Consider the following 13,318-nt stretch of genomic DNA (forward strand, 5'->3'; position numbering starts at 1 on the left):
ATTTAAAGGCTATACTTTTCAAATATAATAAATTCGAATCTTTAAATAGTATAGCCATTCCGCGTTAAGCTTCAAATATAATAAATTCGAATCTTTAAATAGTATACCCATTCCGCGTTAAGCTTCAAATATAATAGGATTATTCGTAACAATGGTCCATCAATTATACCCAAAGTTACACTTTGGTCAATCAACTCAAATATTAGTTGCAGAGGTCACTCAATTAGGTGTTGTGTTGCACCGTTACTCCTACCGTCAAGTCTCTCTAACAGTAGGGACTAATGGTGCAACACAACACCTAATTGAGTGACCAAAATGTAACTTCGAGTATAGTTGAGGGATCATTGCTACAAATAATCTTAACTGAAAAGTCAAATTTGCCCATCAATAATCTAAGAGATTCTTGCCACGTCATCCTTTTAAACAGAAAAAGTGACAGACTTGACGGTAGGACTACTGGTGCAACAAAACACATAATTGAGTGACCTCTGCAACTAATATTTGAGTTGAGTGACCAAAGTGTAACTTCGGGTATAGTTGAGGGACCATTGCTGCGAATAACCCAATATAATAAATCCGAATATTTAAATAGTATAGCCGGGCGACTATACTCCTTAAATAAAATAAATTTGAATATTTAACTGGTATAGCCGGGCGGCTATAGTTTTCAAATATAATAAATTTGAATATTTAAAGCGTATAGCCGTTCGGCTATACTGTTCAAATATAATAAATTCGAATCTTTAAATAGTATAGCCATTCCGCGTTAAGCTTCAAATATAATAAATTCGAAGGGTTATTCGCAGCAATGGTCCCTCAACTATACCCGTAGTTACACTTTGGTCCATCAATTCAATTATTAGTTGCGGGGGTCACTCAACTAGGTGCTATGTTGCACCAGTAGTCCTTCCGTCAAATATGTTAAATTTTCTGTCAAAAGTGAGGATAAATTCAGAATTTCCTCCACAACCCTCCATTACTGCAACCCAATCCTTGCCAACACCAAAAAATTCAATTAAGAAGAAGCCGCACAGCAACAAGAATATTTTCAAATATTCATAATAAATACCTTCAGACCAGCATAACCCACCAACCCCTCTTCCCTCTCAACCTCTCGAAGGTCACAATCCTCCCCTGTTTTTATATTTTGATTTTTCTTTTCGTTTTTTATAAAAAAAAATTTCTCTGCTTCTTCAAACCACCATCGTCAATTTCACATCACCTGAAATGGCGCCGGCGTCAACTCTACGACTGGGTTTTCTTGTTTATGTTGCAGTGGTGGCTGGGTTTTCTTTATAATGTTTAAGTGGTGGTTGGAATCGGAAACAAAACACAAGGAGAGATAAAAACAAGGAAGTTCAAATAAATATAAGACCTTTCCAGTGCCGGCCATGGCAACGATGCCTCTGGAGGCTTTGCGGGAGGAGGAAGAGAGGCGGAGCTGGGAGTGAAGGTGTTGGAAGAGGGAGAGAGACTGGGTATGGTCCAACTTGGAGCACGATCGTCGCAGACCGGAGTAAGAGGAGATGGATTTAGGGCCAAAGAGTTGGGAAGCAAGAGATGTGGAGGCCACCGGCATGCCTAACTCAGCGAGTTAGAGCTTCCGAGTTGGGGTTTGCTTGCTTTGTGTTTTTACTTGTATTTCACGAGTGAGAGAGTGAGTCACTGAGAGAAAGAGGGTGGTTGGGTTTTATGGTAACCAGAAGGTGGTTGGAATTGGGATTAATGGTGGTTATGTGGAGGTTACTGTTTCAATTTAAAAGGTTGGGACCATGAATATTCATGAGTTTATTGTTTGCTGGGGATAGGGATGTGCAGAGGGTTTCTTTTGTTCTACACCAATGGGGCTGCAAATTTTAAGTTCGCTCAGAGAGAGAAAGGGAGGGTTGTGGAGGAGAAGGAGGGGTTGTGGATGAATTTCCAAACTTACCCTCATTTTTGACAGAAAATTTAACAGAGTTTGACGGAAGGACTACTGGTGCAACATAACACCTAGTTGAGTGACCCCCGCAACTAATAATTGAATTGATGGACCAAAGTGTAACTACGGGTATAGTTGAGGGACCATTGCTGCGAATAACACTAAATTCGAATATTTAAATAGTATAGCCGATCGGCTATACTCTTTGAGTATAATAAATTTGATTATTCAAATGGTATAGCCGCTCGGCTATACTTGTTAAATATAGCAAATTCCACTATTTAAATAGTATAGCCGCACGGCTATAATCCTTAAATATAATAAATTTGAATATGTAAAGTGTATAGCCGCTCGTCTATACTTCTTAAATGTTGCGAGCTTACAGCTTTCTACGGCACCTACCACAAGCAGCCCAAGACCTGTCGGGCCCCCGACGACGACACGGGACGCACCGTGGGGGTGCTCGGTGTGCTGTCAAGACAACAATGGTTGAGAGAAGAAGATTTGGCCGGGGAGTTGAAACTGCCCCTAAGGAAACTTTGTTCCACTCTGCAGTTTCTTGAGAGGAAAAACTGGTCGCCAGAGATCAAAGGGGAGGGACAGCTTACTCCTGTCTGGACTATGCCCAGATGCACGACGTCGTTAGGTACAGGCTGCACAGTATGAGGAAAAACTGAAAGATGAGTTGGGCAAGGCCGACAACAATGTTGAGGAATATGTGTGTACCCTCACTGTAGGAAAAGATATAGCAGTTTGGATGCGCTGTAACTGACGTCTATGGAGGACGATGGGTCCTGCTTCCACCGTGAAAGTTGTAAAGGGGAACTTGTGGTTGCAAGTGACAGCCATGCAAGGCGGCCACGGGGTCAAGAATTAAAAGACAGGCTTCAGAGGATGGAGGTACAGATGAAGCCACAGAGTCAAAGACTTAGGTTTTCCTGAATTGGGAAGCCTCCAAGATTGGGATGCGAGTGGAAGGCCAATGTATATAAAGAGTGTTGAAGTTGAAGTTGAATTTTGTTGGGTTGAAGGACAGGTGGAAGAGCCTGACTGTGCTCGCTTCGCCAAACTGCCTGACCTGAGGCGATCCAATGTACTTATGCGGGACATGGGCTATTTTCGACCAATACTCACCACTACCGCGTCTACATCTTTCCTCAAGCTCAAGACATTCTTGAATAGAGAGGTGCTGGAGTTTAATGAGAAGCTTGAAACCTGGTGGCAACAGTTTTAAATTAGGACAATCATGTATGGTCACAAATCTAAGAGAATCAAGATCCTCAAACCATTCTGGCAAAGCTGTTAGATTGGGGCAACTACTCATTTCCAAGCAGTGCAGGGTCTTTACATTTTCCAATCCTTCTGGCAGAGAATCAAAACAAGGACAGTCTAGAACGATCAAACTTCGAAGGGAGGAGAGGTGTTGCACACCAGCTGGAAAGGAACCAAGCTTTGGACAGTACATGATGGTCAAGTGCTCAAGCAATGTGAGCTGTTCCAAACTCGACGACAGAGAAGTTAGTTCACTGCAGTTTTCAATGGACAAAGTTCGAAGCGAAACCAAACCTGCAATTCCACAATTTGGCAGGGATGTTAGACTGTGACAGTCACTAATCTCCAGTGACTCCAGACCTTTAAGGTTATGCAAACTTTGTGGCAGAGAGGACAGCTCTTCACACCAATGAATGGTCAATGATTTCAAAGAACTAAGGTTTTGCATATGCAAAGGCATTGAATGAAGCTTGGGGCAAGACAAAATCTTCAAGGAAGACAGACTAGCTGATGCAAAGAGCCCTTCCGGGAGAGACACTAGGTCTCGAATATTTTCAAGAATAAGAACAGATAGAAAACTCAAATCTGCCATGGGCATCATCGTAGGATTACAATCCCGCAGCTCCAAATGTTGAAGGGACTGAGGTAACGGTATATGTGCTAACTTGGGGCAACTCTTTATAGTTAATTTCTTCAATCTATAGAATGCATTTTCATCATTTGCACTTGACCACTCTTCCAAGTTTGCAAAATCACTTATTGATAGTTCTTCGAGTGATGGAAACCATATGTCTGCACCGTCACCATAGAACTCTCTACCAATTTTCTTCACCCCATCCATTCCATGCAGAGAAAGTGTCTTAAGTAGCGGAAGATTCCCAAGGGCTGGAAGATATTCACTTCTTCTACAGTTGGTGAAATCAGCGGCGACAAGATTTGGGAGAGCCCAGTCAGGAAATTGGGTTCCTGGGTACCCATTTATAACTAGATTTTTCAGATTTTCATGTGGTTGCAGGTATTCAATAAGTTTTTCAGCTTGCAGCGCTATATATGATCCTGAGACACTTACTTCAGCTGGGGCATTAGGTGGTTTGGCAAACGAATCTTTAAATCCCGGAATAAAACCCCAATATAATCCCAATGACTCAAGAATTTCCTTCATGACCAATATTCCTTTGGGTGGTATAGCATCTTCAATAATCTCCAAGCGAGAAATATTCAACTCCCCATAAAGATTTAAATCGAACAGCTCATGGAGATTTGTGACGTAGTTCCGTAGTTGATCCCTCTGCGACGCGACAAAAGGCAGTATATGGGTAATCGCGGTAGTAGGTACATTTTCTGCCTGCATCTTCTCTGTAAGGGGGTGTGAGAATGTCAAGAACAGCACAAGGAGTGACTGCAGTAAAATAATGCAGATTCCCCCCATTCCTTGGATACAAAATTGATGTCCCACATGGTGCTGTTAAAACCTTGTCAACCGCCAGCTTTGCCAATCTTACTGTATTGGATGGAAACTTCATCAGTTTTCCCATATTTTAACCCTCAAAATATGAAAATCATGAGCATAGAACATGGACCAATTCATAAGCGCATGAGTCTTACGACCTCTCTGGTAGTATCTCACTCATGAATCTAGCCTTTTAAAATCACTAAAATGGCCATTTTTATTGGACTAAATGATATAATCATATGAATAATTTCATTACCTACAGTATTTTCCTAGTAACTATAGAACAACAGAAAAGATAGTAGATACTTTGATCATAAAGTAAATACTAAGAAAAAAAATCTTTAACAGTGTGAGTGAAGCCCAAGAAACTACAGGAATAGCAATATGAAAATGTGAAGCTGATACTTTTGTCAAGAAGTGTAACTGTGTAAGCCATTTACAAGCTGAAAACTACATGAAAAACCAGACCTGGAAAGTAATTTGGTTCCTTGCTTTCCTGGGGAGGCTCGACCCAATCATAAGCTCTCACATGCAAAGAGCCATAGAGAACTTTGCTAAAAACAGTCATCCCAGGATGGTCATGAAGTGGAATGACTGAGAAAGTAGGAAAACCGAATATACACATCTGCATAAAATCATTTACTTAATCTGTGAGTATAAATTTCAGAGAGCTTTGAATATAACAACAATCTAAATTCCTTGTTGAGTGATAACTTATATGAATGGTGGTCCCAATGGTCATATTATGGAGTAGTACAACATATGGATCTTTTTCATCAACGAAAAGACACACAAATGAATATAATGTCAACATTTCATTAAAGGATCCATCTTTTTTTGTTCCTTGCAGTACCAAATACTGTAAATAAGAAACTCGAAGGAAAACAAAAATAGAGTTTTGATTTGGGAACATAGAAGATGGTATAGCTTACTGTAAAAGTATTCTTCTTCTTCACTAAATGCTTACCGTAAAACTATATATATATATATATATATATATATATATATATATATATATATCCAAGTATGTTATTGGTTGAGCCCATTGAGCAACTCTATTTAGTTGGTCAAGTCCAAAAAATATCCATGGCCTCGATCGTCATCCAGATTTTCCTCTTTAAGCCCAACATCAGCCGGAGACATTGTGCCTGTGAATTCCAACCAAGATCAGAGAAATAAAGGCAAGATACTGTGACATGGTGTATCCTAACTATAAAATTGATGAATCATAATTGAGTAACCTGGTCTTCTAGTTATTAAGAAGGAACTGAAACTGTCATCACCTTTCTTAGTTAAGGCCTCAAGATCTGATATTTTGGGTTCAGACACATTTTAAGCAGGAATCAATTATTGTGCAGAAAAGACATGACAAATATTTATTAACCAAATTTATGCATGTGACAAACAATAGGACAAAGGCAAAGACATCATTATGACTTAACCAATGAGACATTCCTCAAATAAAAGCTGAACCAAGCTGCTTCCGCATACCAGGGGGCCATGGAAATCTATATCAGAAGTAGCATTGGACTCTAGGTATTACTATCAATAACCAACAAAGCCCTATCAGCCAAGTTTATATTCTCAAGAAAAGGAAAAACTGTCAAACTTCGCCACAAATGGCACAAAGGAAAGAAAGGTGATTCTTCATCCAGCTGGTTTTTCACCTTGACGAGCAATCCGGTAATTAAGTTAGCATTTTGGAGGTAAAGTCTTTCTTTTTAGAGCAAACATCATACTTCCAAGAGTAACAATGCATGTAATATATGAATCTAAACTCACTTTGCAGACAAACCTTAATTGCTTCAAGTTCACAGATTTCATGCTAAACTAGTCCACTGCTAAATTATTTGCCAATGAAGGATATTCCAATTTCCATTAGAACCAAGACCAAGTAGAGTTACAAAATCAATATATTCTAGCAATTTAACGAAACCCCATAAATATATCGCTCAATTCTCAATTACACCACCAAAACGGGCAAACTCAATTTGAGTTTCAACATAATTTGCAAAACCAATATGCAAAATTGAGCCAAACTTTGGTTACACACTTCACATATATATTAAACGAAACCATGTTATTATAAATTTAAAACAAAAGACGAGAGAAATACCCAGAACAGAACAAAGCTTGTTGATTGCTGCAGAAGAAGGGGGAGGAGACCCCGATGGCGTGAACATGTTTTTGGCAGAGTTCGTAGAGAGCTTCAACTTTGGAGCTCTTCCTCGCCGTGCTCGTGTGGCTTCGAAACGCACTAAAAATCGGCCAGTGTTCGAAAAATGGGCCTACGCGCCCGCCTAGGCGTCCAAACGCACTAAAAATCGGCCTAAAAGTTAGTTTCTTTAGTTTAATATTTGTAATTAAGAAATATCTTAGCATTATTTAATCACTTTAATTAGTAATTATATTTTTAAGTATTATTTATTTAGTGAAGAATTAGTAGTTTAATTAATTTCATAAATGAGTTGATAAACAGTAATTAATAATTTTAAATTAATTTGTGGACTTTTAAAAAAAAAATTATACAAAATTAGTTTGTTTAGTTTAATATTTGTAATTAATTGTATCTTAGCTTTATTTAATTACATTAATTAGTGATTATATTTTAATTATTATTTTATTTACTAATAATAAATATATTATCATTTTAAATATAGTAAATTCGAATATTTAAATAGGTTAGCCGAGCGGCTATACTTTTCAAATATAATAAATTAGGCTATACTCCTTAAATAAAATAAATTTGAATATTTAACTGGTATAGCCGGGCGGCTATAGTTTTCAAATATAATAAATTTGAATATTTAAAGCGTATCGCCGCGCGGCTATATTGTTCAAATATAATAAATTCGAATCTTTAAATAGTATAGCCATGCGGCGTTAAGCTTCAAATATAATAAGTTCGAATATTTAAATAGTATAGCCGAGCGGCTATACTTTCTAAGTATAATAAATTTGATTATTCAAATAGTATAGCCGCACGGCTATAAGCCTTAAATATAATAAATTCGAATATTTAAAGTGTATAGCCGAGCGGCTATACTTCTTAAATGTTGCGAGCTTGCAGCGTTCTACAACACCCACCACAAGCAGCCCAAGACCGGTCGGGCCCCCGACGACGACACGGGACGCACCGTGGGGGTGCTCGGTGTGCTGTCAAGACAACAATGGGTGAGAGAAGAAGATTTGGCCGAGGAGTTGAAACTGCCCTCAAGGAAACTTCGTTCCACTCTGCAGTTTCTTGAGAGGAAAAACTGGTCGCCAGAGATCAAAGGGGAGGGACAGCTTACTCCTGTCTGGACTATGCCCAGATGTACGACGTCGTTAGGTACAGGCTGCACAGTATGAGGAAAAACTGAAAGATGACTTGGGCAAGGCCGACAAAAATGTTGAGGAATATGTGTGTCCTGACCCTCACTGTAGGGAAAGATATAGCAGTTTGGATGCGCTGTACCTGACGTCTATGGAGGACGATGGGTCCTGCTTCCACTGTGAAAGTTGTAACGGGGAACTTGTGGTTGCAAGTGACAGCCATGCAAGGCGGCCACGGGTTCAAGAATTAAAAGACAGGCTTCAGAGGATGGAGGTACAGATGAAGCCAGTAACGGAACGACTTGACAGAGCCAAAGACTTGGCTTTTCCTGAATTGGGAAGCCTCCAAGATTGGGAAGCGAGTGGAAGGCCAATGTATATAAAGAGTGTTGAAGTTGAAGTTGAATTTTGTTGGGTTGAAGTACAGGTGGAAGAGGCTCCTAGTCGTCAGATCCGCGTCAAGTCAAAGCGTGATGAGGATCCAGCAGAAGACAATGTAGACTGGGAGGAAGGTTGGGGACCAAATGACTTGGAATGTTGAAGCTTGTTGATCCTGAATCAGGCGAAATTGGAATTTCCTATCTACTTGCCATAAACAGTTGGTACAGAATCACTCAAATGAGGAGACACTTATACTCATCAAATTGTCTGTCCGTTACAAGGAAATCTTCTACGCCAAGAGACAGTAGTTTACAAAATTAATAACTCATGAGAGGAAATAGCTTAATTTCTAGGCTAAATTTCACCTTTCCAGTTAACTATGCCAATCATGTAGGACCTCCTGGGAATTTTTAAGATAAAAATGATGCCAGGCGTGCATCTGTGCAGTGTGGAAGCCCAGTTCGAGCTCCCACAGCCCTACAGCAGGTAGCTGCCTGCAATCAAAATCGCACAAGCAAAACAAAAAAAAAAGTCATGAACAAATCTATGTTGCAAAATCCTACCACATCATAACAATTGGCCATTTAGCAGAAACATGTCTACTTACCACTTGAGCAGCAAATGGCAGCATTTTCTCTGGAGGCATGTTGGAGCAAATAGCTACAATAAAATCAGAAATCCCATGAATGAAATAAAAGAACAAAAAGTAGGAATTTGCTTCAACATCTAAATTCAACTTTATAAAATCAAACAAGCATGAGACATTTTGTGACCTAAGGCCTATCCTCTGCAAACAGTCAATCCAAATGTTGATTGAACTCGAGTGCTCACATGATATACACTAAGATGATGATTAAATTTATCTAGTTAGTCAGCCATGCTTGTAGACTAGCCCAACCACAACCCCACTCTCCCACAAAGTAACATTAAACTGAACTGATCTGAGCCCTCATGTTTGGATAATGGTCAGTAGGGATTTTATGAATGAACAATGTTGCAACCTCTCAAAAGTCAAAACTAAACAAATATATACTACATTAAGAAGACACCTTTTTCTGCTTAATGATTGAAAAGGTGCCTTTCCAGGCAATAAACAACAAAAAACAAAAATTGACAAAATGATCTGTGTGTGCATGGGGTGGGTGGGGGGGGGGGGGGGGGGGAAGAGAGAGAGAGAGAGAGAGATGAGTTGAGGAATTAAACATACCATAGAGAACTGCTCCAATAAAACTATCTCCAGCACCTGTAGTATCTTGAAGTTCTGAGGGTGGTACTTTCTCAGCTGTTCCCACAAACAACCTCCCACAAACCGTCCCTACTCCATTGGCTCTCAATTTTGTCACAGGCTGAAAGGATTACAATGGGAAAACTTACAAATTAGTAGCTACTACAATTATTCAGTATTTTTTTCAGTGTCCAATTAAGACTCTAAAAACAAATACAAAAAAAAATGATGTTCCACAATTCACTCAAGTTTGCGATCGAAAGAAAAGGGCACCCTAGCCAATGTTGCATGAAATGTGACATGTTTCTTGTGTCAAGCTAAATTTCTCCTCTACCATCTTCCTACAATTAAATGGATTTCATCTCTACTACAACATAGGTATTATGCTTCACTTTGGTTATTTCAGGGCACCTCATATTCCCAGCTTAAGATGTGCCCGGACTTCGTCATCTTGTTAGGACCAACTTTTATTTGGTAACAGTTTCTTTTCAAATTGATAACTAATGTAAAAATTATATAATCAAACGATGGAAAGATTTTCTAGTTATTGCTTATGCTCCTGAGGCTACGCAAATATTCAGGACGTGTGGATGACATCCCAAGTTGTAAACCCAAGATGCAATCCTCAAAACTGTGTAGAAGGATTGAGGGTTGCCGTGAATTTCATCAAGAATCATGGGAGAGAAAGCGGTGAAAAGGACTATCTAAATACTTCAAAAATCAAGGGAAAATAGTTCACTTCTAACTTGTCTCTGACTAAATTCTTTCAAATCCTCTTAACCATTGAGGTGCCTTACCGATGAAACACATGTCGGGATAGCAATGTTATCATCTTTTCTCTGCTTCAGCAATTCTAGCAAGTTATGAACATCCATTTCTTCTGACTGAGGAGCCTCTGCCAGAAACAGAGTTTCAATGAAAACCTGTAAATTTTTCAAATCAGATAAAACAGACTATGTTTACAACATTGCAAGCCACAACTTCAGGCCCTATGTTTCATATCGTTTTCCTCCTCAATAAGCCCTGGACAGTTGCATACTTACCATCCACACTTCTCTCAAGCATTAGGCATCCATCTTCACCCAATGTCACAATCACAAATTTGATCTTTGGCAATCTCACAAGAATCGAAACAAGAGCACTTGGAATGGATGCTGCTTCTGTCCATGCCTGTAACACAAGATATGCGTTGTGTCGCACATAAATGACCTTGGGCCTTAAACTTAGACCAAGAGATCCAAGCGAAAAATGAAGGGCAAAAAGTGCGTCTAAATGTGATCTAAGTTAATTGTAAAATCATAGCAGTCACATTAGCATGCATATTGAGTTCAAAATATATCCAGCAGATGGTTAGACTAACTAAGTAATAGAAATACATGGTATAAGAAGAGCAGTGCTTGAGGAAACCTCTTATTTGCATATCCAAAACAATGGTTCCTTTACCGGCTATTTTCGGCTGAAAATTGTTTGGAAACAGATAGGAAGCAAATCAAAGTCTTATCTCCAGTTTTAGGGGTTTAGAAACCAAAAGGAAGAAGCTGAGAAAATATTTAAGTTGGGAAAACATGTCCTAATTTCCTTCTAGATATAGTGGTTCATAGAAGAACAAATGACTTGCCTGTGGAAATTTTGCAGAGCATATAGCATAATCAGCTAGTTTTAGAAGATCATCCAGCCCTTCTCTTATCCGTTCACCTTCAACTAATATAGGTACATTCTTGCGAGCAGCCTGTGAGAATCCAATTATGCTGATTTACTCTCTTTAGTTAATAACTAATTTTCTTGGAAAACTACGTAAAGATACACTTAACAGCAAGAAGTTTAACACGAGAAACTGGAAGATAGCAGTTACCTCCTGTGCAACAAGTAAAGCAGTTTCATGTATTCGTCCATCTAAATAAAGCATTCTTGCTCCATCCAATGCAGATGATAAACTTGTTTGGGAAAGATTGCTTGGTATCATGGGAGGATATCCTGGAGTATGAATACAAGTGCGAGTTTTCCTGGAATGTCACTAACAGTTTATAAAAATTGAAACACAAAGATTGGGGAAAAAGTTATTCCACCGCCCTCTATCACTAGCTAAGGCCATATGCATTAGATCAGATTCAGAATGTAGGAATAAGAAAATATTATGGGTTAAACAATAAAGTCAGCTAATACAAGGTCGTGTATGCTTGTGCGCGCTTGTGGGTGGGGGAGAGAGAGAGAGAGACAGAGAGAGTATAACACATAAAAGCAAAGTTCCTCACGTTTCATTGTCAACAATAATGTAGGTAAATGGTGAATTACCCTCCTCGGAAACCTGGAAAAATGAGTCCAAAAATGATAGCAATATTCAGATTACAGAGCAGTCAACTCCTATTCTTAAAGATTACAAACGGCTTTCCCTCTGAAGCTTACCACAACAGAAGAAGTATCTACGCCGTCGGCTTGTAGCTCCTCCAGTATGCCCCTGCCTTGTGGATCATTTGCAACCTATCATTTCAAAATGCATAAAACAAGCTACCAAAATCAAACAACCAAGTTTCCTTCCGGGGAAAGAAAATTCAAAATAAAAGGGTTAAAATTAAAGACCTTGGAAATCAGTCTCGGACTTAAGCCCAAACGAGCTACACAAGTTAAAGCATTACCCGCGTTTCCACCTCCTTGAACCTAAGAAACCAATCAAAACTAATTATCAAAGCTAACCCACAGCATCATTTATGTGTTAACAACAATTTATCAACAATAAAAATAAAGAACAAATCTTTCATTTGCAAAAACTGCACACAAACAACCGAGTTACTGAGTGAACTCACGTTCGAGTAACAATGGCGTAAATTTAATTGGATAAATTAAGTTTACCTTTAAGCTGGTGGTTCTAATTTTGTCGTCCGGATCAGGGTAAGAGGCCACGGTGGCCAAGAAATCGACGCCCACCGTGCCGACGGCGAGCTGCCATAATTGTATAAAAGTATAATTAGCAAGTAATTATGAGCATAATTGTACGGATTATAATGAGAAGAATGTAATTGATATAGATGAACCTACGACGATTCGGTTTTCGGGGAGAGGGGGAAGAGAATCGTGCGACATTCTGAACCTGAAACTCAAACTTGGTTGTTAGAATTTGAAATGAACGGTTGAAAGATGTATGATTTTGTTTTGTTAATGGAAAAATTGAAAGGAGAAGGTGTGGTTAGAAAGAGAGGAGGAGGAGGAGGAGGAGGATACCTGGTTGAGCGAGGTGGGGAGGAAGATGGAGAGAAGGTGGTGGGTGAGCTGACGAGAGTGGCATTGGGAGTTGGGTAAAGAGAAAGCATCTTTTCTGTTGTTACAGTTGAAGCAAAGAGAAGATTCGGTGGATTGTGCCTTTGGCTTTATCATAGACATCTGGTCTAGATTGGTAAAGAGTCAAATTTAGTCTTTACCTGTGCCACTGCTACGACGGAAATTTTTTTACGAAATTTAAAAGTCATTGTCTTTTAATTGCAATTTGCAATAACCACTAATAATTTTAAACATCTAGTAGCACTCAGTCTTTACTTTGTTAAAGGAGGTTACCGATAATAAGCTTAAGTAGGTAGGTCGCCAACAATGAGCACTCAGTCTTTACTTTGTTGAAGGAGGTTACCGATAATAAGTTTAAGGAGATCGCCAACAATGAGTTTAGGGATTTAGTACGTGACACTCAAATCTCTACTTTGTTGGAGAAAATCTTGTGTTTAAATCTCAAGTACGACCATTATTGATAAAAAGAATTGTAAAC

General features: G+C 39.0%; 2 protein-coding genes and 1 pseudogene across 2 annotated transcripts; 1 reads left to right on the forward strand and 2 right to left on the reverse strand.

The window, feature by feature from the left end:
• Window positions 1-2,274: 2,274 nt before the first annotated feature.
• On the reverse strand, window positions 2,275-4,545 carry LOC110750101 (uncharacterized). Its single transcript, XM_021950374.2, has one exon. It carries the CDS (start codon window positions 4,542-4,544, stop codon window positions 2,850-2,852), a length of 1,695 nt encoding a protein of 564 aa, XP_021806066.2. The 5' UTR covers window position 4,545; the 3' UTR covers window positions 2,275-2,849.
• A 2,976-nt stretch (window positions 4,546-7,521) lies between these two features.
• LOC110750121 (transcription initiation factor IIE subunit alpha-like) lies at window positions 7,522-8,502 on the forward strand (annotated as a pseudogene).
• A 58-nt stretch (window positions 8,503-8,560) lies between these two features.
• LOC110750102 (uncharacterized) lies at window positions 8,561-12,928 on the reverse strand. The gene is made up of 13 exons (XM_088245021.1): window positions 12,784-12,928; window positions 12,601-12,652; window positions 12,415-12,504; window positions 12,145-12,222; window positions 11,971-12,045; window positions 11,820-11,872; window positions 11,420-11,570; window positions 11,186-11,296; window positions 10,611-10,737; window positions 10,365-10,462; window positions 9,550-9,688; window positions 8,950-9,002; window positions 8,561-8,836 (listed from the first exon to the last, which is right to left on the reverse strand). Exons 1-13 carry the CDS (start codon window positions 12,870-12,872, stop codon window positions 8,753-8,755), a joined length of 1,200 nt encoding a protein of 399 aa, XP_088101147.1. The 5' UTR covers window positions 12,873-12,928; the 3' UTR covers window positions 8,561-8,752.
• Between the last annotated feature and the right edge of the window lie 390 nt (window positions 12,929-13,318).

The sequence above is a fragment of the Prunus avium genome, chromosome 8, assembly GCF_965620075.1.
Source record: "Prunus avium chromosome 8, drPruAviu1.hap1.1, whole genome shotgun sequence".
In the NCBI taxonomy this organism is placed as follows: domain Eukaryota; kingdom Viridiplantae; phylum Streptophyta; class Magnoliopsida; order Rosales; family Rosaceae; genus Prunus; species Prunus avium.

What these genes read in the sequence shown, in the direction of transcription:
- LOC110750101 (XM_021950374.2), bottom strand. Translation starts at nt 4,544, where the DNA reads ATGCAGGCAGAAAATGTACCTACTACCGCGATTACCCATATACTGCCT.
- LOC110750102 (XM_088245021.1), bottom strand. Translation starts at nt 12,872, where the DNA reads ATGCTTTCTCTTTACCCAACTCCCAATGCCACTCTCGTCAGCTCACCC. An exon ending in TCCCCGAAAACCGAATCGTC is followed by an intron (nt 12,505 to 12,600) that starts GTAGGTTCATCT and finishes CAATTATGGCAG; the next exon opens with CTCGCCGTCGGCACGGTGGG. An exon ending in GCTCTGCAAAATTTCCACAG is followed by an intron (nt 10,738 to 11,185) that starts GCAAGTCATTTG and finishes CTTGTGTTACAG; the next exon opens with GCATGGACAGAAGCAGCATC.